General features: G+C 45.1%; 1 protein-coding gene across 6 annotated transcripts in view; it reads right to left on the bottom strand.

The window, feature by feature from the left end:
• Positions 1–10,167: 10,167 nt before the first annotated feature.
• The window catches only part of HIVEP3 (human immunodeficiency virus type I enhancer binding protein 3), a 530,360-nt gene continuing 516,324 nt past the window's right edge, over positions 10,168–24,203 (bottom strand). For all 6 annotated transcript variants that reach the window (XM_027864564.1, XM_027864568.1, XM_027864565.1 and 3 more), the window contains 2 exons: positions 16,736–16,881; positions 10,168–10,823 (listed from right to left, as the gene is read on the bottom strand). In XM_027864564.1, the coding sequence (XP_027720365.1) occupies positions 10,634–10,823; positions 16,736–16,881 (336 nt within the window). In that variant the 3' untranslated portion in view covers positions 10,168–10,633. The remainder of the gene's footprint in view (positions 10,824–16,735; positions 16,882–24,203) is intronic.

The following is a 24,203-nucleotide window of genomic DNA, read 5'->3' as shown; positions in this document are numbered from 1 at the left end:
GAGCAAGGCCAGCCCTTCCGCTGCAACACACCAGGCATGTCTGCGGACGGGCCCTGGAATCCTGAGCCTCTCTCTCTGTTTTACTCTTCCTACAAAGACCAAAAGCTTGAAACAGGTCCAGGTTTGTAATTATTTGTACTAGAAAGAAGAGTATGTGGGCTGAGCCAGGATCCTGCCACCCTCCCTTCACCGCCCCCCCCAGCTCTGCCTGGCCCCGGGGAACCCTGGGGAAGACCACAACTTTCTGCTTTCAAGACTAAAATCCGGCTTGACTCGGAGGGTGTGGGAGCGCCGACAACCCGGCCATCTGTCACCGGCTAACAGGAGCTTGCTCAAGCACTACTGGCAGAGGAAACCAAACAGGAAGGTGAGAAGAGGGGGGTTGGGGGGGTCATGGGTTGGCCACAATCTCAAGCCACAGAGAACTCAAGCATCTAGGGGTGCTAACTCCAGAAGGCTGCAGAGATGAAACTACACACAGAACAGTAACAATTATTATAACCAGTCCTGTCTCCTAGAGTCTTTCTTTATCACAATTCTGGGATTGAGGGATTGTGCTCCCCCATTTGACAGATGAGAAAACTGAGGTTCAGAGATGCTTATGGCTGGTAAATATCACCTGAAGCCAGGTGTTTCAGCTCTAGGACCAAGGGGGTTTTCCCTGCCAGTGCACAGAGTGCGGTTGGTAAGTAGCAAAAAATACAAACTCCATACTGTTCTCAGCACTCACCCCTCTTCTCCCTTTTCCCCCTCCCTGATTCCCCACCTCTACATCAGATGCTCTGGGCTTCCAGAGCTTCTTCTAGAAAGGAGGACAGGAAGAATGGCCATTTGCTCCAACTTGAGGGAAGCCAGATGTAGATGGCCTGAGAGGGTCATGGCTCTCCCCTCCTCACCCCACAAACTGTCTATATACTCAAGGATCCTGGGAAGGCCCCTGGTGCAGCCAAGACAGGAAGGCAATGACTGTGGGTTATAAACTCAAAACCCTTATCTACTGTGAGAGCTGGATCCTGAGGCCAGGAAGTCCTAAGGAAACTGAGGCCATTGTGATGATATGATTTGAGAATGAACAGCAGAAGGGGCAGCTAGGTGGCACAGGAGATAGAGTCCAGTCTTGGAGTCAGGAGGAGTTCAAATCTGGCCTCAGACATTTGTCACTTACTAGTTGTATGACCCTGGGCAAGTCACTTAACCCTGATTGCCTCACCAAAAAAGAAAAAAAAAAAGAGAATGAACAGCAGAGCCAAAAGTCCTATCCAGGGATCTAAGGATTTCTCCCACTACACTGCACTGGCTTTAGCCACTGATCTCCTTAGTTACCTAGAGGGGAGAGGGGGATTGGGTAGATGGGGGACAGTCAGCCTCACCCCCCAGCTGGTGTCTTCCTCTCCTGCTCCCAACTAATATTTAAAGGGCTTCCTCTCTTAGCCTTGGAAATGACTTCTCCTAAACTTTTGTCCCCTCCCTTGAGGTAAATCTCAGAGAAAGATTGTGGGAAGGGTCCCAGTGACGAGTTAGTGAGAACTCAGATTTGAAGTCCTCGATCAAATATTTAGTACCCGTATGACTTTAGACAGGTCATTTCCACTGTGCAGAACCCATTATCCTCACACATAAAAGGAAGGGATTGGACCAGGGGGCCGTTTAGGTCCCTTCCAGCTCTCAATCTATGATTCTATGATGGTTTTAATTTTTTTATTAATTTGTTTTAATTCATTAACAATCACTTCCAATAAGCTTTTGAGTTTTAAGTTTTTCTTCCCCTCCCTCTCTCGCTTCCTCCCCAAGATGGCACGCAATCTGAACATATACATTCTCTATTAAACATATTTTCACTTTCGTGATGTTGTAAGGAAGAATTAGAACCAATAGGAGGAACCACCAGAAAGAGAAAACAAAACAAAACAGAAGAAAAAAAGATAGCAAATAGCATGCTTCAATCTGCATTCAAACTCCATAGTTCTTTCTTTGGATATGGATAGCATTTTCCATCATGAGTCTTTTGGAATTGTCTTAGGTAGGATTCTATGATGAAGGAACAGATTATTTACAAGTTAGGTGACTCAAGAGACTGCATATGGATTCTGGCTTAGCAGACAGTCCTAACAGGGAGGTCCCTCCGTTGTCCTGGGCCAACGTTTCTGGTGAGCAGTGATTTCATCTGGTTCTCTCCATTCCACGTCTGGGATGAACAAATGGAAGGAAAACCACTTTGAGTGCCACAGAGAGTGGGTCACAGATGCTTTTCAAATATCCAACTATTTATTTCCAAAGCTAGAAAAATGCTGTTCTCCCTGGAATGGGCAGAGAGGAGAGCCATGATGTTCATGTGATCTTAGGTAGCCTCAACAGGAAGACAGTGTCCAGAGCAAGGGTGGCAATAATTCAGCTGCCCTCTACTCTGGTCAATCTGTGACTAGAGGATTTTACTGGGTTCAGTTCTGGGAACCACACTTTCAGAACGATACTGAGAACCTGTCACAGGAGGGCAACTCGGATAAGTGAGGTCACTAGAGACTGTGGCACAGGAAGAAAAAATGGAGGTATTTATCTTAGAGAAGGCCAGGGTCAGGGTTAAAGTCAGGAGTGGAGGGTTGGCTGGAGGCAATATAACGGCTATCTCCGAGGTTTTGTCATGTGGAAAAAAGAATCAGACTTGTACTACTTGGTCCCAGAGGGCTATGGGAGGGAATTGGAGGGAGAGGGATTTTATAGAAACAAAATCACAAAATCTGAGAGTTGGAAGGGACCTCAGAAATCTCCTTGTCGGGGCAGTTAGGTGATGAAGTGGATAAAGCACTGGCCGTGAAGTCAAGAGGACCTGAATTCAAATCCGGCCTCAGGCCAAACATTTGACACTTACTAGCTGTGTGACCCTGGGCAAGTCACTTAACCCCAATTGCCTTAAAAAAAAAAAGGGGAAAAAAAAAAGAAATCACCTTGTCCAATCCACACACACAAAAGAGATCTGAACTATGGCATCCTCAAGTGGTTATCCAACCCATGCTCCAAGACTCCATGCTGGGGTGTTTATACCACCACGCTCTCAGAGAACATCTAATCCAATCCGTGCCTGAACAAGAATTTCCTCCCTACAACATTCCCAAGGAGCAGTCCTTGCGGCTTTACGTGAAGACCTCTACTGAGAGGGAATCACCTCCCTGTTGAGACAACCCATTTTACTTTGGGATAGTACTAATTATTAAAAATCTTTTCTGCACACCAAGCTAAAATCCGACTTTGCTTTAAGCCCAACTCTCTGTACTTTGACTGCTCCAGTGTCCTCCCCCAGCCAATGGACTTCCCAGATATCTACATTTAGTTGAACATCACTCATGTTCATCCTACTTCCAGATCTCACTTGTTCTAATTTCCCCCTTTGATTCTGCAAAGGCATCTCTCTGAGAAGGGCTTTGGGACTCTAGACACCACTGAGTCCAATCTCTTCATTTCATAGACAGGTAGGAGGGTCACTTGTCATCTTGTCTGTACGGACTACAACATTCAGGAAGGATGCTTTTTTTTTTGTTAGTGGTCATCTTTTTTCTAGTGAGCAGGGAAGGATTGAATCATTCTCTTTATCCTTCTTCAAGAAGGAATAGAGGAGAGGCAGCTAGGTGGTGTAATGGATTCAGCACTGGCCCTGGAGTCAAGAGGACCTGAGTTCAAATATGGACTCAGACTACACCACACTAGCTGTGTGACCCTGGGTAAGTCACTTCACCTGATTGCCTCAAAAAAAAAAGAGAAAAAGAAGAAGAAGAAGAAGAAGCTGAAGAAAGAATAGAGGAATCTGTGGGCCTCTAGGGTAGTATGTGGGGCCTGGAGTGAGGAAGACCTGAGTTCAACTCTAGCCTCACACACTTACTAGCCATGTGACCCTGGGCAAGTCACTTAACCTCTGTCTACTTCAGTGTTCTCAACTATAAAATGACAGTAATAATAGCACCTTCCTCACAAGGTTGTGGTAAGGCTCAAATGAGATATTTAAAGTACTCCGAACAGTGCTTGGCTCCTGGTAGGCACTTAATAAATGTTTGCTCCTTCCTTCTCCTTCCCCCTTCCTGCAGCCAGGAAACATTTTCTTGCAGTCAAATTCTAGAGGGATATAGCACTGAAGGCCCAAGTGGCCCAGCTCCAACCCAAGAATATAACTTTGCAGGGCTGGGTAACAACCTTCAAAGATGAAAATGGGTAGTTTTGAGAGCAGGCATCTGGGGCTACGTACTGCCCATCCCATCAGGACCCTTTCTTGTCCAGGCCATCCAGGAAGATGAGTTGCCTGGTTTCTTGGCCCAGCCCTGGCTCTCCCTGGAACTTGAGCCCTAGGACTTTCTTACTCACTGAGCCAAGGTAGGGTTTGTGTTATCATGGCCCTGGCCTTTGTCCTGTAGAGAGGAAACTGAGGGGCAACTGTGTGATTATGAGGTAATCTTTTGGGTCAAGAGAGTCTTTGGTACTTGAAGCCATGAACTGCATACCAAGAAACTCCACCACAGCCAAGGGTCGTTTATCAATCTTGCCGGCAGTTTACAAACTCTTGGCCAGAATCTTCCTTGGAAAGAGATGGCACTCGGATCAATTTATGGAGGTATCGTTGGTCCTGGCCAAGGATGAACCATCCTAGCTGGACACAACAACTGGCTGGCCTGCCCTCGTGCAGCAATGTCGAGGGCTTGAGGAGTAGCTAGAGATCTGACTTGGGGGGGGTGGGGTGGGGATGTAGCTACCTATATCAGCTAGCTGTAACAGGACACTGACCCCACTCTGACTGAACGCCTCCTGCCTCTTGGCTGAGGGCCTCAGTCTACATTGTGGGAAATGTGGGCCACTTTGCCATGAGCTATTCAGTCAAGAGGTAAGTGCCAAGGCACAAGGAAGGGTGAAAACATGGTGTCCCAAAGGGACAACTACCTGACCCCTGGTCTCTACCTGGGATTGGCCATCAATATTTGCCTTTAATCTTGGACCCCTCCTCCCCTCCAACCACCAATTACCACATGCTTTGAGTGTGGAGATCATTCAATAAACTCGAGTAACTCCTTATCATCTCCAGGATCAAATATAAAATCCTCTGTTTGACTTTTAAGGTTTTTCATATCCTGGTTCCTTCCTGGTGTGCTTACAAACAGTGCCCTAAGTGTTAAAAAGAATATTAAGGATTGCTTTTCCAGTACTTTGGAAATCCTGTAACTTGAGGGCCTCCTAAAGTCTCTTCCCTTTATCTTGAAATACCACAAAACTTCCCCTTACCTTCTAAGCTCCCTTATCCTGAGTTCCCGCTATCTCTAATGTTTAACCTGTGTCCCCCCTGCCCTATCCTTAAATCTTTAAACCATAAAGAATTCCTTTTGTTTCCCTCATCCTGTCCTGTCTTTAATCTCTGACCTCCATAAAAACTTCTAAAACTACATCATCATTCTGAAACTTCAATATAAGCATAATGCCCCCAAATATCGAGATCTCAATTAGCTTTCTTGCTAATGAGACTCCCAATAAAGCTCCCAATAAATGGCTACAGAGAAGGTCTAAGTGAATTCTTTCACACCCAAACTGCTCTCTCAAACCTGACCTCAACATCCCTACCTTTCCATTCTTATATTTTACTTCCCGCCATGTACTCTTTGATCCAATAACACTGGCCTCCTGTCTGCCCCACAAATCTCCATCTCTAAGCTCCAGGCATTTTCTCTGGCTGTCCCCTAGGCCTGGAATACTCTCTGTCCTCTCTATCTCCTGACTTCCTTCAAGTCTCAGCTAAAGTCCCCCTTCTGCAAGAAGTCTTGCTTGGTCCTCAACTTTAGTGCCTTCCCTCTGAGGTTATCTCCAGTTTACTGTGTCTCTGTATCTTATCTGTATGTAGTTATTTGCATGTTATCTCTTCAGTTAGACTGGGAGCTCCTCGAAGGCAATGACTGGGTTTTGCCTTGGTTGGTATCTCCAGGGCTTAGCACAGTGCCCCGCACATAGAAAAGGCTTAATGAAAGCTTGTAGACTTGACTTGACTGATACAGACAGGCCACCTTTCTAGGTTTATTGCAAATTACCTATCTAACAGCCAAAGTGACTGTTCCATGAACTCACCATTCTATCTTCCACCTCGGTACCTTTATCTCTTTATTAACCCTACATGCAAAATATGGAGGCTACTAGCACAAAAACCAAACCATCCCTACACTTAAGAAGCTTGCATTCTACTGGATTCTTGCATATAGCAGTCTTACATTCTACTGGGGGAGAGGTCCCCAACCTCAACCCCAACAAAAGACAGGTCTTTGGGGCCAGTATACCTCGCCCCCACAAAAGAAGGTTTTCATGACCTTTCATGGTCTTAGATCCATGGTATTACCATCTACTTGGATGACATTATCCTTATCCTCAAGATCCTGGGCACCATACTCCATCAATCTGTATGGTCTGGGCTCATCTTTGTGAGTACTACACCACCATGCTGAATTTAATAAGTATCCCTGTTATGAAGTAGAATTTTCTCAGGCATCTGATTTGTAGGTAGGGAGCCAGGATGGATTCCCAGAAAGCAAATATGGTGGGAAATCTTGAGGGGACGGCAAAGAACTTCCCAAGAATATAAAAAAATCTGCAGTGATGCCTGGCATTTATAGAATCCTTTGGTGGTTTATCATCAAATAGTTGGCCCCTAGGGCTCTGCTCATGGGAATGTCAAAGACCTGACCCACCCTGCCCACCTTAGCCCCTTGATATGCTAAGTGACCAGATGCTGCCCAATATGTAGTGCCAAAATTTAAAAAGGAGGTTCACTACTGTCTTTCTCAATGCGACCCAGACCTAAATGCTTGCTCGTCTTGGAAATTGATGCCTCTGAGACAGTGACATGGGCTATCTTTGCAGAGGGAAAATGTAAGAGGAAAAGTACAGCTAAGCTACTAGGGGCAAATAAAGATGGTGGTCAAGCCAATCCCTGAAGCAAGGCAAAATGTCTCATGGAAAGAGCACCGCCCCAATCTGTTCCCACAGTGACTATTCCAATTTAAAGTATCTTCAGTCTCCAGATGAGCTAAGCCCGTCAGCCCGGAGGGCCCTGTTCTTCAGCCAGCTCAACTTGAAAGTCAAACCCTTCCTCAGAAAGCAGAACTGATGAGCAGAGACCTCCACCAGGAAGCTGGAGGCCCCAGGGAGGGGCCATTCCTGCAAACTTTCCCCTAAAATGAGAACTGGCCAGCCACCCAACTGTCTCTGACCTCTCTGAGGTCCTGCTGCAGTAACCCAGGGGCTAGGTTAACTGCTCCTCATGCCCATATCAGCAAGAGAGAACCTACTCCTAGACATGGGAGGTCTTCCCAAAGGTAATTCCATTCACACACAGGGACACAGCTGGCTGTCAATTCAACTCAAGTCAGTTCAGTTCAGTTTAGTTCCAATCAATTCAAAGCATTTATTAAACACCCATTATGTGTCAGGCTCTGTGCTTGGTGCTAGGGATACAAAAAGACAAAACAAAACAGTTCCTGCCCTCAAGGGGCTTACATTCTACAGGAGGAAATTGACATATATGCAACTAAGTAAATACAAAAATATACAAAGCAAATACAAAGAAATTTTGTAGGGGCCAGAGAATGCTAGCAGGCAGCTTGGTGCAATGGAAAGAAGGCCAGCTCTAATTAGATGACCTGGGTTCTGCTGACACTTAATACTAGTGTGACTTGGTGCAAGTCACTTAAGTAACCTCTTTAGACCTTGGTTACCTTAGCTCTCAAAAGAGGGGGTTGAAGTCACTTTCAGGTCTAGATGTAGGTGAGGAGGTGGTACTTGAGCTAAGCCTTTTGAGGAGCTAGGAATTCAAAAAGGTGGAGGTGAGGGGGAGGGGAGGTAGAGGAACATTCCAGACTGGAACGGAGGAAGAAGAGGGAAGGGGTAGAAGTGGGAAAGAAATGGAGGTGGGATATAAAATATTCTACCAAAATATTCTGCCATGACTGGTGGGAAGCTGGCCATGTTGGAGGGTTCAGGATACCTTTGGAAAACCAGTTGAGTGGTACCAGCTCCTTCCCACCCCTTGGAAATCCCCTGAGCTTCTTTTTTTTCTGAGGATTTGATCACAGACCTGTCCAAGGAGGGCATCTTGATAGTGGTCAATATTTTGAAGAAGAAAGTTCCAGTCCTTCCCCATGCCACACCCTTCTCTGCTGCCAAAAGGACTGGATTATTTTTCCTAAGGGGCTCTCAGTTTCATGGACTTGTCTCCTGATTCAACTCAGACTGAGGACACGAGCTTATACAAGACACCTGGACTACCTTGTTCATTGAACACCAAGTCCAAAGTCTACTGCTTTCTACAACAACAACAACAACAACAACAGCTGATGTTTATATAGCACTTTAAGATTTGCAAAGTGCCTTATAAACACTTATTATCTCATTTTACCCATACAACAACACTGGGAGGTAGGCTATTTATTCCTATTTTATAGATAGGAAACTGAGTCAGACAGAAGTTAACTGTCTTACCCAGGACACACTAAGCTAAGGAAGAGTCTGAGGCTGGATTTGAACTTGAGTCTTCCTCACTCCAAGTCAAGCTCTCTAACCACTGCTCCTCCTGGCTGCCTCAAGGGAGATGGTATGTATGAATCTTACCTCCTACTTCCAGGGTAAGTCAGGACGACACTTCTCCCCACCACAGAGTTCTACTACAACAATTCTACCCCCTTCTTTTCTCATCCTTTTTCCAATGCTCTTCTAACTCTACTTTCCAATACAGGAGTAGGGGCTATAGAGGCAACATTCTTCAACACTCCAGATTTAATGGACACTAGGAAGGAGGACTGAGCAGGAATGTATGCAGCTGTGTAACCACAATCTTACAGAAGGGATAGAGCTGACAGATCCAGAAAACCAAGACTGGCCAATCAGAGGAGCAACTTAGTCTATCCATTTCAAACCCAGTGGTGTTCTGCTCCAAGTTGAGTTACTTGGAACTGATTCTCTGTACTCCACTCACTGTTCCCCCCAGTGTTTGGGCTTCCCTAGTATTTTAGCCTCACTTAATGATGTTGTTCCTGAGTACTACAGTTCCATTTGTTTTCCCAGTAGACACTGTATCTTCCTTCTCTGGACCTCCCCTCACAAGAGCCTCTTCTGAAGGGACTTGAGCTGGCCACCATCCTGCCTTCTGTGTTTTTGGACTACACTTCCTAGGTGCCTCTGAAAGAAGAACTTCTGTTTGGCCACCATCTTGCCCGCCTAGTCTAGATCTCCTAGTACCCCTTACAAAAGGGATTTCCAGCTGGTGACCATCCAGGTATTTCAGTGGTCAGGAGATTTTTTGAAGAGATGTGAAGGTTCCTTGAAATTTACAACTAACCAAAGCACCCAGGATCCTGACGTAGGCCTGCCTAGGGAAATTGATTCACATAACACATTTCTCTAAATTTATCTTAATAGAAATATTTTGCTTGGTGACTGTCTTTACTGTCTCCAGAAGTCTATACCAATGAACTACTACTTACTGCTACTGTCACAGCTTGGGAATCAATGACACTTTCTTATCCTGTATAAACTTTTGTATTGATCCATCCACTGAATGTTGCTATAATCAGGAAAAGAGGGCAGTTGGGGTGTGAGAGCAGGAAGTCAGATGCTAATAGCCATAATGAAGGCACCAGCCTCTTCCACTGAGAGGCTACCTCTAGGAAGTTTATAAAAGCAAAGATAGTCCAGGCCTCTGAGTTGATCTTCCTAAAGTGCCTCTTCTATTTTGGATATAAAGTCAAGAGGGTCCACAGAAGGGAAAGCAAGAGACTTGGGTGATTCCTATTATGGCAGAGCAATGCATCCCTGGGGAGCCTGGTTATCTGCATGGGGCTTTCCTTGAATTGACCTCTGTTGTGTGTCTCCCTGGGAAAAGTATTAGGCATTGGACTGTAGTATAAGATGCCTGAGGTCTTAGGGAAAGAATGCACTATGGATAGGGTAATGCCAACTGGATCACAGCTTCAGCAATGGTTACGTTCTCTACAGCACCTTCTAAGACCTTCTTCTTTGGGCCAGTCAGAGGCCATGGGACCCTGACACAATGTCACCTGATACAGGTCTGCATGAGTTTAAGGCTAACCCTGGAAAGCCTTCTAAGTTAGTTAGAAGAAACAAAGATATTATGGAATTATAAAAAAAAATCAGCTTAAATAGAATGTTTGAAATCCAGTGTTTTTATTTTGGAGAGTATCTTTGCTAAGGAATAACCTTTACCAAGTACCAAGTAAACTCTTCAGTTCTGAAATTCCATGTCCTCTTGCTTTGAACACAGCCATTAGGCACTGTCAAATACATTGTCGGTATGATTATTCACTTTAGTACTGACATCTGCCTCTTTCCAAGGCCGCCGTTCTCAAAGCGTCAGATGTTGACATGGCAGGGCCACTGGGCACACGCTTAGGGCACTGTTAAGCCCTTGGCTGTGGCAAGACTACCACACACAGCTGCTCGTGGATAAGCACTCCACCTTATCAGCAGAGTCCAGCAGGTCAATGCCTGACCACAGAAGCCAGCAGATGGGTCTCACCCTTTGCTGGTTATCACTCTTGTGGCTCTAGAGGTTCTCCGTGGTACTACAATCCCACACTATAGGGAAAGCAAACTTAGCAGAGTCTTGTCACCTGTGGGGCACCACCCCTGCTGCCGTGGGTTTCCTGTCCCTTCTTCGTATGTGATGGGAGTTAAGTATGCCTTGTTCCAGGACAGAGCCATCATGGTCTTTGTATTCTCGGGAGAGCAGGATCTTGGTGTAGGGGCCCTCTGGTCTGCATCTGTTGTAGCAGGTTGAAGGTCCCCAGGGGCTGGTCCTGAGTTAGTAGAGCCACAGGTAAGTCAGTGACCAAGGATAAGAGTTGACTCACAGACTCTTGTCTGAGACATACTTATCTGAGACCCCACCTTTACAAACATCTAGAGGGAATAGGTAGGAAGGGGGGAAGGGCACTATTACAAAACCAAAATAACTGGTGACCATGGAAGAGGCCTTAGAATTGGGAAGATAATGAGGGAGGGAATTTGTATGTCTCTATGAAAACTGAATAAGCTCGAACATGGGACTTGGCCGAGAACCCAGTTGCCACAGATCTAGACTGGTCTCAGTATGGGGAAAGGAGGGAGTAAGCTGAAGTTACAAGTTGGAGAAGGATTTCTACATGGCAGTCTCTGTTTTTTAACTGGAAAGAAAAAAGGAAGAAGGAACAAAACTTCTTCCCATCCATCTCTCCTCTCACACTTCCCTATCTTTCATAGGATCCCATTATTTCAAGCTAGAAGGAATCTTAGAGATTGTCTAGCCTCCCCCTCCCCCATTTGACAGATGAGAAATCTGAGTTCTCAAGACGGGAAATGACTTGCCCTATCATTTCTGGCAGACAATCTAGAAAGTAGCAGAGCCAGCCCTGACTTCCAATCTAGTCTTAGAAAAGTCATATTGCCTAGCTGCTAGACTAGAGATATGGGACAGGATACTCCTCTCTTTCTCCTCTTGCCTCACCACAAGTTGAGATGTCACCAGCCTGCCTTATCACACCATATTCTGCAGGGCCCACCCAAAATTACAGAATCACAATGTTGGAAGGGACCAAAGTGGCGCCCTAGGCCAACCTCTATATGAGCAAAAATCCCCTTTACAGCATACCCAACAAGAGTGAGAGGGAACTCCCCTGCCTCCTAAGGCATCCCATTCCATATCCTGGCATCTTGGATTATAAGAAAGTTTTTCCTTTTATCAGACCTTAATCTGGCTTCTCATGACTCCTACATCTTGCCTCTCATCCTTTGGGGCCAAGGAGAACAAGCCTAATTGCTCGTTTGCACAATAGTCTTCTAAATACTTAGATAACACCAAGCTTGTTCCCTTTTCTGAGATGCTGTGGAATGAGGGATTGACTGAATCAAGAGCAGTATTTAGTCAAGGTCACGTTGCTCCTTTACAGATTCGATAGCAGAGAATTACAGAATTTTTAGAGTTGGAAGCATCTAGTTCAGTCTGTACCTAAACAAGGATCCCTTCCATAACATGACTGGCAAAAGGTTATCTGGCTTCTGTTAGAAGATCTCCAATGACAGGAAATTCCCCAGCTCCCAAGGTAGCCCTTCCACTTAGACCCAGTTCTCACTGTTAGGAAGTTTTTCCTAATATCAAGTCTAAATTGGCCTATTTGTAACCTCCACTGCCCTGGATCTACCTCTCTGCCTGGGGCCAAACAGCACAAACAGAATCCCTTTTCCATCTGACAGCCCTTCAAGGGCTTTAAGACAGCTACCCAGCTATCAGATTTCTTTTGAGTTTACTCTTCTTTAGGCTAAAACTCCCTAGTTCCTCAACCAATTCTCATACTCAAGGGACTCAAGGTCATTGGTCTTTTTGGTTCTGTCCTCTGAATACTTTCCAGATTAACAGTGTCCTTCCTAATGGTGCCCACAACTGTGCACAATACTCTAGGTGAGGTGTGAGCAGGACAGAGGGAAGTGATGCTATCATTTCTTTATTTCAGGAAGCTCTGTGTCAGTGTAGGCTGAGATTATGTTAGGGGTTTGGGAGCTACATTATCACAGACATTGACTCATGAGCCCTGTGCTGACATATAGAGTGTGGGAGTGGCGCATGGGAGGTGGGCCAATGGGTCATGACTTGGTTTGTTGAATAGCATTTTGTATCTATCACAGGATGTCTTCTCCCATCCCTTACAAGAAGGGTTTCAAAAGCTTATAACAATCACTGGCTACAATAAGCCACTACCTTCTAGAACCAACATGGACTATTTCTCTCAACCAACTAGACATTGGGCAACAACATTTACCAAGTAATAATAAGAATAGCTAGCAGTTATACAGTGTCTCCTTTATGCCAGGCACTATGCCAAGTACTTTATAAATGTTTTCCTATTTGATCCCTACAACAACTCTGGGAGGTAGGTGCTGTTATCATCCCCATTTTACAATTGAGGAAACTAAGGTAGAGAGGTTAAGTGACTTGTCCAAGGTTACACAGCTAGTAAGCTTCTGAGGCTGGATTTGAACTCAGGTCTTCCTGACTCCAGGGCCAGCACTCTATCCATTGCATTGACTAGCTGCCTCAAAGTGCCTAGTATTTAGCCTGTCACAGACTCTATGGGAAGACACAAAAAAACAGGAGACTTGGACCATCCTTTCCCTCAAGGAGAGACAGTAATATATAATGGCCAACAGAACATATAAGCAGACTTGTTCTTCTTATCTGGGCTCCTTCTCCCATTGGTGAGTTCTTCTGGAAGCTCCATTTTGGGAAGGGCCCCAGGCCTGCCACCCCTCCTTCTCTGGACTTAGCTACCATGACCCCATGTAGGTACTTAATATCCTCTTCCCTCACCCCCAACACTTTTCAGCTCCCCTTTTATGTATTATGTTCCCCCATTAGAATGTAAGCTCCCAGAGGGAAGAGACTATTTTTCTTTCTGGTTATATTTATATGCCCAGTACTTAGCACAGTGCCTGGCACACAGTGTTAATAAATGCTCATTGGCTGACTGAGAGACTTGCTCTCCCAGACCAAAGAACCCCTTTGCAAAAAGCATTATGCCAAGAAGTATAAATTAATCATATGATCTAGGTAAAGAAAGTGTGAAAGGAGGCCAAAGTGAAGTGAATCATTTCAAGTGGGTCAGTCCTAGACAAGGGGCACTGCTCCGTGCCAGGTTTAGAAGGGAGGGTGACCGATTAGCAGAGAGTAGCTTCAGTACTGTAGATGCAAGTGGATGCAGCTTGACTGGGCATGTCCTACTAGAAATAAGGTTGAAGGTCACCCAATTAGAATTTAGGGTTGAAAATAAGGCTGGGGACTTTAGTTGTTTTTTTTTTTTATTTTTCTTCTGAGGAACAGAAAATCCCACCCATGGCAAATTTGTGACTGCAGAGAAATGAGATGCAGAAAACTGCTTGAGGAGAATAAGCCCAACAGTGTCTAGAATGGGCTGGTGAGAGAAGACCCTGGGAAATAAGGAAGAAGTGAATGGCCTAGGGAGTGAGTGTGCATACAGAAAAGGAGGATAGAATCTGAGAAAGACTTGGCAGAACCCAGGGATTAACTACAAAGAGGAGTAAAGAGATAACAGGGAAAGAAATCAGAAGAGATTCTAAGGCTGAAAGTCTAGATCGAGGCGAAAAGGTTAGGGCTACTGATGATAACATGGAATCAGGACCACAAGGTTTCAGGATCACAACTTCATAGCTCTCCAGCTGGAAGGGACCCCAGAGGACATTTGGAAGGGGTATTTGCTAGTTGGGAGGTGAAAATAGTAACATCTTACATTTCTATCATATTCTAAGGCTGACAAAGCACTTTCTTCATAGTATTCCGCTGAGGGACAAATATCATTAGCTTTACTTTATAAAGAGGAAACTGAGGCTAAAGAGATCAAATGACTTGATCCAAGCCACACAGTCAGAAAATGGCAGAACTGAGATTAGAACCCAGGTTACTCGACTCCAGGCTGAACACACTTTCCATTGATCTATGTTGCTTCTTCTAGACGACAAACTCAGGCCTGGTGGGTTAAGTTTCCAGGGATGGCAGGACATCTGCACTGAGATGCCCTGCAGCCATCTGGGGAGGTGGAACCAGAAAGCAAGGGAGTAATCAGAGTTGAAGATGGAGACTGGGAAAGAGGTCCATTGAAGGTGACAGCAGAAACTGTAGGAGCAGAGGGGAAACCAGGGGAACTGGATTCTGGGAGAGTGGCTAGAAAAAAAGCAGGGGATCTTAGAGGTAATCTATGGCAGGAGTGGAGGAACTAACAAAGACTAGAGAGAAAGGGAAGTCAGAGAGAATTACAGAAGCTCAGGATCACAGGATTTGTGGAAGGTGTTTGGAGAAGGAGGTCAGGGGTTCTCTCCTGCCTCAGGCTCTGTGTCTGGTGAAAAGATGGCAGAAAAAAGACAGTAACTGCTGGAGGGGTGAGCTGTCTAGGCAGAAACAAAGACATCTCTATTCATGGCCACAAGGGTATAGAACTTCAGGCCAGGATCTCCCTTGGTAGACCCGCAAATACCAACAGACAGCTCTATTGCCTTGTGTCAATTTAAAGGTGCTGAGATGTGACGATCGGGAAGCTGCTACAACACATCCTTTGGAATACAGGCCTGCTGGGACCTCATCCCACCCTAACTGCCACTCGGGAAGTTCTCCAGCCTCGATGATCTCAAGAGTCCAGGGGAGGGACCTCAGAGTCACTCAGAGCAATTCTGAGCACCTCCCGTGCAGCTCTTCAAACAAACATGGAGAAAAGGGGATGGCTATGACACAGCCATGGTGTGGTAAAGAGTCATGCTGTATCCTTTGAAAATGCTAAAATGATATCATTCTGCCAAGACACCCAAGGGTGCTCTGCCCAGCAGCAATGGAGAACAAGGGTATTGGGCCTAAATAAGACAGGAGTGTTCTCAGAAAGAGAGGTTTGTGACCTTCTGACAACGACATGAGTGAACTTTGGCTCCTGAACCTCACCCCCTCACCCCTCTTTGTTCTATCATAATGATTACAACAAGTGCACAGTGCTTCATTATGAGCTGTACCCCTCCCTCCTGGGGCCTAGAATTTGCACTTGGTAAATACTAATAAAGCAAACAAATTAGAGTTCACTGAGATGAATCTGTCACTGCAGGGTCAGTCCTTTGATCTCCACCTGGGCTAGCTTATGCACACTGGGATGAGTAAGAGATGGCAGTAATGGTACCAGGTACTATGTGTCCCAACAGGGGCCAGCTCAAGGACACCCAGAATCAGAGGTCCCTGTACCCTCTGGCTTTCAACAAACCTTCCTATATTCCCTATTCAATATTATAGGTAATATAGAGTCTATATTAGACTACCCATGCCTAGGCACATAAGAAATAAAACAAACAATTAATTTCAAAAGGATAATAGAGTTATTTACCAAATACTCTTTGTAATGATACCCTAGGTTGGAAATCTCTGCCTTAAGTGGTAAACACATACTTACAACCATGTACATGGGACTTGGCTAAGAAAACACGTTATCAAATCCCTTCTGGGGAGACATGCCCTCCCAAGCTTTGGAAGAGAAATGAAGGAGATGGGTTTCCCAGATAAATGCATTTTGAGACATTTGGATTGTCACATTTACAAAGTCACAAATATTAGACAATCCCATGGGACAGTGGACAGTGTCCCCCAAACAGAATTGGGGTATTGGAAATCTCTTTTCAAGGTATTCAAAAGTTGTCATTGGGGAAGCCAGAGGGTTATTACTCTTTGACTGGCTAGAGGAGCCACTTTCACAGAAATGACCATTCAGAGCCAGCCTACCCCTTTCACCTCAAACCATCCAGAAGGCTGGCACCCTCCTTCCCCCAAATTCACATGGGATGGTGAAACCCGGGAGCAGTACTGGGCAAAAACAAGGCAGTTCGTCTTCCCTGCAAAGACCCCATGGCCATGGCCATGGGCACCCTACTAGCTCTTCTCCTTACTCAACCTGACAGGAAGCTCTCCTGAGATCTGTTGAAAGCCAACACATGAAGTCCAGGAAGCATATGGAGGCAGCAGCAGCAGCCAAGTGCTGTTGTCATTTGGAAAGGCATCTCTGAATACCAGTTCCACAAGGAAACTTCTTAGCCAGAATCAGGCCTGAGCTCCTCCTCCCCACCCCCCAACAACAACAAAGACAGAGCACTATTTTCCTTCAACAGGAAGAGCCTCAGGACAGAATTCGATTCTTACCCTCCTTCGAAGATTTTGATCCTGGCTGGCTCCCCTCTTTTGGAGGCAGGGGTATCCTCCTCAGACTTTCCTCTCTTCTCTTCTTCCTTCTTGGCTCGAGCTGGGTCTTTCCGACCCTCACTGGAGACCATCGAAGGGAGATGAGCCTGTTCCGCCAGAGAAATAATGAAAAAGGGTTACGTTTCCAGGAGCAGACACCACTCGCTTATTCAATCAGAGATGCAAAAATCATGGAATGCAAAGGAAGCCAAGGACCGTAGACCAGTTACACTTGGCAACTCTGAGAAAGACAAGTGCCCTAGTGAGAATTAGAAAGTCAATCCCAGATTAGCTCTTGGTACAGGTTATGTCCTGTTGGTGGTGTTAGAAAACATGCTGAGAATCCTTCATCATCATCATCATTATCATCATGGCTATCACAGCACTTAAATGTTTACAAAGTGCTTTAATATAATGTCTCCTTTGATCCTCACAACAACCCTGGGAGGTAGATGCTATTATTGTCCCCATTTTACAGATGAGGAAACTGAGGTTGAGTGAGGTTAAGTTGACTTTTCCAAGGTCACACAGCTAGGGCCAAGCAGAAAAATGCTAAGAGCTCTTCTACACGACTGCCCGTCCAATACTCTCAGATGGCTGTCATGCCTCTCTCCCAAGTCTTCTCTTCTCCCGGTTAAATGTCTGAGCTGCGCTGAAGAGTGGACCCCAGAAGCTTAGGGGAGATGCTAAGCAAGCGGGGGAGGTTTGTGAGGCTTCCACAAGGAGAGGAAGGACATGGAAGCCCTGTAGTTCTGGGGCTGTGAGATGCCTCGGGAACATGGTCACAAGCACTCTCTGAGCCCACTCCTCCCGTGAAAGTTGTATTTAATCCTAGGAGGACGAGCCCTGTCTGAGGTGGGATTTAGCTCGGTTCTTCTTGATGCCAAGTTCAGAATACCATCCATTGGGCCACCTATCATAAATCCACTGACATCTTCATCTAATACTTCATCAGGGCAGCCAGCAGGATTCTAGTGCGGGGGCCCTCTGGTTTTCATCTATTGGAGCAGGTTTGAAGAGCCTCTGATAAGTCAGTGACAGGGGGGAGAACTGACTCAAAGGCTTGTCAAAAGCCCACCATTACAAACAACTAGAGAGAATTGGGGTACGGGGGGAGAGATGTGAAGCTATTATAATACCTGTAACCAGAGTAACCAGCAATGGACAGCTAGGTGGTGCCATAGTGCATACCGTCAGACCTGGAGTCGGGAAGACTCTTCTAGAGTTCAAATCTGGCCTCAGACACTTACTGGGCTGTGTGACGCTGGGCAAGTCACTTCACCTTGTTTGCCTCAGTTTCCTCATCTGTAAAATGTACTGGAGAAGGAAATGGCAAACCACTCCGGTATCTTTGCCAAGAAAACCCCAAACAGGGTCAAGGAAAGTGAGACACGACTAAAAAGACTGAACCACAACAACAAACCAGACTAGTAGCTTTGAAAGAGCACTCAGAATTGGGCAGAACATTAAGGGAGGAAGTTTTGATATCTCTACTCCATGGAAGCTGTGAGAAGCTCAGGTGGGACTGGGGCAAGAACCCAGTTGCCCCAGATGTAGACTGGTCTCAGTGTGGGGAAAGGAGTAAACACTGGGTGTAACACTGAATAGAGCACTGGGCCTGGAGTCAGGAAGACATGAGTTCAAATGCCGCCTCAGTTACCTACTAGCCATGGGACCCTAGGCAAGTCACTCAACCTCTATCTGCCTCATCAGTCAAATGGGGATAATAACACTCATCCTATTCAAACCTCACATGGTTGTTGTGAGGATCAAATGTGGTAAAGGATATACAATTCCTTGATAACTAGGAAGTGTTGTACAAATGGAGTCAGAAAGAGCTGAGTTAAAATCTGGCCTCACACACTTAATAGTTGACATTCTGGGGAAATGACAGACTTGGTCTGCCTCATCTTTAAAATGGGGATAACGAAAATAGCACTGTTCCAAGCGCTAAGGACACAAAAGTGAGACAGGCACCTAACTCTCAGAGTTGTTGTGAGGATAAGATGAGATATCGTAAAGCACTTGGCAAACAAACCCTTAAAGCGGCATATAAATGCTCGCTATCTAGCACTTAGCACAGTGCCTGGCACATAGTAGGTGCTTAATTAATGCTTGTGGACTGATTGGCTGGGAGATGACCTAGGCTATCCTGACAAGATGGAAAAGCTCAAATAAGGACCTCAAGATGGAACGTGTGTCTGTTACCCAAGGACCAGCTTAGCTAAGGGTAGCAGTGTTCATCACCAGAAGTAAAGAGTGGAGAATTTTTCAGCTATAGCATCACTCAGAGACTGTCTCAAATCTGCAGCAAGTGGAGGGAGAGTCCACATCAATGAAGTCACAGATACTTGATGTCACAAAGTAGGTAATAAAAATAATATGAACCTCACGATTCGATGAATGAATGAAAAAGCACCTAGTAAGTGCTCACTATGTGCTGAGCACTGTTCTAAGTGGGAAGGATATGAAAGTGACAGAGGCCCTGCCCTCAAGGAGCTATTTTCTGCATGAATCCAGGTCTATGGTTTCAACAGTGTGGGTTTTCCCTGCACTGATGCAGATTCATGCTTTCCATATGGTCTTCGGGGGGAAAGGTGCCAAAGAAAATTGGTCATCTGATGATTAATCCTCCAGTAGAATGTAAGCTCGCTGAGGGCAGGGGCTATTTTTCACTTGTCTTTGTATTCCCATTCCTAGTGTAGTGTCTTGCATATAGTCACATGTGCAAGACAATGCTTATTGGATTTGATGGGTTAGTGATGAATTTCTTCAGATTTAAGCAGCCCCTCGAGCAGAAAGTGTATAATCTGTTGGCCACCATGCTGAAAGCTGCTCTAGGTCAGAAGGACCTGTCAAAGGTTATGCTTCACTGGTTTAACCTTCGAGAACTGAAGGGTAAGAGGACTTAATATAGTTATTATTATCATCAATCTTAATTACCAAATATTATTATATTTATTACCAATATTAGTAACAGTCTGGCTCATAAAGAACTTTTCATACAACAGCTCTACAAGGCAGTTAATAAAAGTGCCATTCATTTGACAGATGAAGAAACGGATGCTCGGAGAGGTAAAATGACTTGCTCTCAGTCAGATGGATGGGAAGTGGTACATCTGGGACTTAACTGCAGACAGATCTTTAGACGCCAAAACCCTTGTTCTATTATATCCCTAGAGTAGGTGTCTTAAGTTTTTTGTGTCATGGATCCTTTATGGCAGTTTAGTGAAGACAAGCCCTTTTCAGAATTGAGTTTTTAAATATATCAAATAAAACCCATAGTATTACAAAGGAAATCAGTTACAATGAAACAGTTAATAAAATATTCTAAAAAAAAAAGTTCATAGACCCATAGGCCAGGCTAAGAATCCCTGCCCAAGTATCTTGAATGATGTGCAAATGTGATGCCAACCAGCTTATGGTCTAGGTGGGTATAATTCAGCATCCACAGAGTATGTGAGATGAGATTAGCTAGATTGAATCTTGATTTCCATTTGGTCTTTTCTCTAGTAGAGCTGGCTAACATGAGCTTTCATAGGGCTAAGATCAAGATAAAGGTGAGGAGTACCACAAGAGCCTGGATTTCACCCACCATTTATTAGGAAAGTTCCATTGGGTAGACTTTTGGAAAGCTAGTGCTAAAGAACACAATTATAATCAGGCAAAGATCAGCCTCTGTAGTCAGGACAAAGTCAAGGCATGTGGTCTTCACAAAACTCACTTCCTCATCTGATACACTGATGAATTATTAGTGTAGCAAACTGTTGGTGACTATTTGTAAGTATATTAAAAGAGCTGGTTTACATTCCAGAAGAATATAAGCCCCTTGAGGGCAGGCACTGCTTTTTAAAATTTTGTCTTTGTAACCCTAAAACATAGCACTACACTTTGTACACAACAAGAATTTGATAAATGCTGGTTGGACTGGATTGGATGTTTGGTTTATAAACACTTAGAAAGGGATATGAGGATCACTATGGGTTCATCAAGAGATGGGCATGCCAGATTCACCTTATTTCTCTTTTTAACTGAGTTTTAAGATGCCAGGTTCACCCTATTTCTCTTTTTAACTGAGTTTTAAGAATGGTATATCAGAAGAATGATGTACCTGGATTTTAGCAAGGCATGTCACTTATTATTATCATCATCAACATTATTATCATTCCTATTATGATGTTGTGGAGAAGATGGGGAGATGTGGGATAGATGAGAATAGCATACAATGGATTTGTAACTAGTTACATAACCGAAACCATGGAGCGGAGGTTAATGGATCTCTGCCAGCCTTGAAGGAGCAAAACAGAGCAGTGCTCTAGGGTCCTATTCCTAGCCTTGTTTAGTTTAATGTCTTTGTGAATGACTTAAATGAAAGCGTATTGATGGAATGCTTCTCAGATCTGGAAAAGCTGGGAGTGACTAATAAAGTGAATAGCAGAACTGGGACCTAAAAAAGAGCCTGACAGCTAGTGATGGGCTGAACCTGAAAAAAAGTTATTAAATATAGAACATGAGTTCAAAAAATCAACTGCAGAAGACTAAGATGGCAGAGATGCCATCTAGGGAGGAGCACCCAGGAAAGAGATCAGTAGGTCTGGGTGGACGATAAGCTCCTAAGAGTCCCTAGTGGGGCATGGCAACTGAAAAAGCCAACATGGCTTTAGGTGGCCCTTGCATTTAGAATGAGAGAAGTGCTCGACCTGCTTCTTCTGGCCTGGTCAGGCAATATTTCAAGTGCCCTATTCAGCTCTGGACGATACATTATAGAAAAGACACTGACGAGCTGGAGGCTGTCCAGAGGAAGGCAGCCAGGATGATGAGGAGACGAGGGATACCGTGCCATGCTGAGTATTGGGCAAAGCAGCTGGGGATAGACAGCCCAGAGAAGAGATGGCTGAGAGAGTGACATAATCACTGTTGAGTGGATAAAAGATTGGACTTATTCTGTTTGATACCAAGAGAGCAGATTTCTGTTTCTCATAAGGGGGAAAACCTTGCCTTTCTGACAATAGAGCTGTGTGACAGTGTCATGGGCTACATCAGGAGAGAGTGAGGTCTCTGGAAGTTGAAGATGGATGAGAACCACTCATTAGGAGTGGCGTAGAAGGGGGCCGTCACTGCTCAGGTGGGGGTTGAATCAGGTTCCTTTCAACAGCTGAGATCCGTGACTTGATAGATGATACCTGTGCCTGTTCCTAACATGTTATGAGAGGCACTGCTTTGAATGAAGAAGAAATCATCGGCCCTGGGATCTGGAATCTTGCTCTACTCATACTCACTCACACAGATTCTCAGAGGCTTCTTCACAGTCAGGATCAGATGGGTACAGCAAGAAGGGGGGGGAAGCTCTGAGTGTCCAGGGTCTTTTCCCTACTGCTCTACATCTGGACAACTTATATGAAGTCTACTTCTATTCTAGTCCATTACAGGATAAGAAATATATCTGTCCCTACAGATCTATCTGGAAACTCGAGGGGCCAGGAGTGGTGGTAAATGCCTGTAATCTCTGCTACTAGAGGAGGCTGAGGCTGGTCAATCACTTGAGTTTGGGAGTTCCGAGCTTCAATAGGACTAAAGCTGATGGGGGGGTGGTCTGCACTAAGTCTGGCACCAGTGTGGCGAGCCCCATATTGTAAGTTAGACTAAGGAGAAGTAAAACAGTTCAAGTCAGAAAGGGAGCAGGTGAAAGCTCTCATGCCAATCAGCAGTGGGGTGGGGCCTGGGTGTGGCTGCTGCTCGAGGGCATGATGGGGACATTCTCTCAAGGAGGAGGAGGAAGAGAAAGAGGAGAAGAGAGGAGAAAGAGGAGGAAGAGGAGAACAAGAAGAGGGGGAGACAAGGAGTAGGAAGGGAAGAGGGAGGAAAAGAGGAGGAGAAGAGGGGAGGAGCCCATTAGTTCTAATTCTTCTTTACATCATGACTGATGTGAAAATATGCTTAACATGAATGAATAAGTAGAGCCCATACCGATTGCATGCCATCTTGGGGAGAGGGGAAAGAGAGGGTGGAGGAGAAAATTCAAAACTCAAAAATTTATGGAAGTGAATGTCGAAAACTAAAAATAAATTATAAAAAAAGAAGAGGGAGGAGGAGAGACAGGAGAGGAGGCGGAGGAGAAAGAAGAGGAGGAGAAGATAAGAGGAAGGGAAGGAGAAAAGGAAAAAGAAAGGAAAAAAAGGAAAGGAAAAGAAAGAAAAACACTCTAGGGCAGGATGCCTGGGTTTTACATCAGGAACTCAGCCACGAAAACATTGAATATGGAATTGAAAAGGACCCAAGAATGAGTTCATCTTGTCCACCTGTGAACAGGAATCCTCTCTAGGACATTCCCAGTAAGTGGTCATCCACCTTCCACTTGAAGACTTCCAGTGACAGGGAGTTCATTACCTCCTCAGGCAGCCCAGGCTACCCTGAGACAACTCTACTTGTTTGGAGGTTTTTCCTGTGTCGATCCCAAATCGGCTACAATGTAACTTACACACACTGTTCCTAATTCTGCCCGGGAGGGGCTTGAGAAGAATAATTCCAATCCCTCTTTCATGTGGCCGACTTTTAAATACTTATCTATTTCAGCCACATCTCTCCTGGCTAAACACCCTCTATTTCCTTCACCTGACAGTCTGGGCGTATAAAATGGGACATGCCTTAGGACTCTAGCTGTAATCTGACCTGGGCAGAGGACAATGGGGCCATCACATCCTTGATTCTGGATGCCATGTCTCTTGTGATGCAGTCTTGCGCTGCCTTCCCAGAAGCACAGGCTCCAGAAGGAGGGAAGTGATAATGTCACTGCCCTCTGCCCGAGCCGGACAGAACCTGGAGTATCATATCCACTTCTGGCTACCTTATTGCAGAAGGAAGGGGTGTTGACAAACTGGGGGATCTCAGGAAAGGGACAATCAGGAACGAATCCTCTCCTGAAATCAGTCACCAGAAGAGAGAGTCAAGAAACTGGGAACAGAAAAAGGGAGCACATCAAAAAAGTTTCTACCTATCTAGATTATACTTAGTCAAACCTGTGGTAAGACTAAGGGGCAATGGGAATGAGACGGCTGTCATTCCTGGCATGTTTTTACCTTAAAATGCCCTCTTGACTATAGCTTTTAAGATCTGAATACATCCAGTTTCATCATGATACAATCCAAGAGGTTTCCCATGTTATCTAACTCTATGGGCTCATACTTTATTAAAAACGGATTAAAATGAATGGTCTGGCCACTGGGACATGGGAATAATGTGATGCTGACTTGTGAATTCCTTGTGAATTCACAGGCAGTTGCATGGGTGTCACCTTCCAAAGCTCTTACAAAAAGAAAGGAGATGGTCATGGAAAAACAGAAAGGAAAGGGCTCATCTTTGAACATTCCTCGTATGGATGGTCTGAGCTAGGGCAGGGGCTGCTGGGAGCATTTGTTCCTGACCAGTTGGG

The sequence above is a fragment of the Vombatus ursinus genome, unplaced genomic scaffold, assembly GCF_900497805.2.
Source record: "Vombatus ursinus unplaced genomic scaffold, bare-nosed wombat genome assembly UNPS02014775.1, whole genome shotgun sequence".
Taxonomy (NCBI): domain Eukaryota; kingdom Metazoa; phylum Chordata; class Mammalia; order Diprotodontia; family Vombatidae; genus Vombatus; species Vombatus ursinus.
Note: the sequence above shows the minus strand (reverse complement) of the source record. Positions and strands in the feature narration are given on the sequence as shown.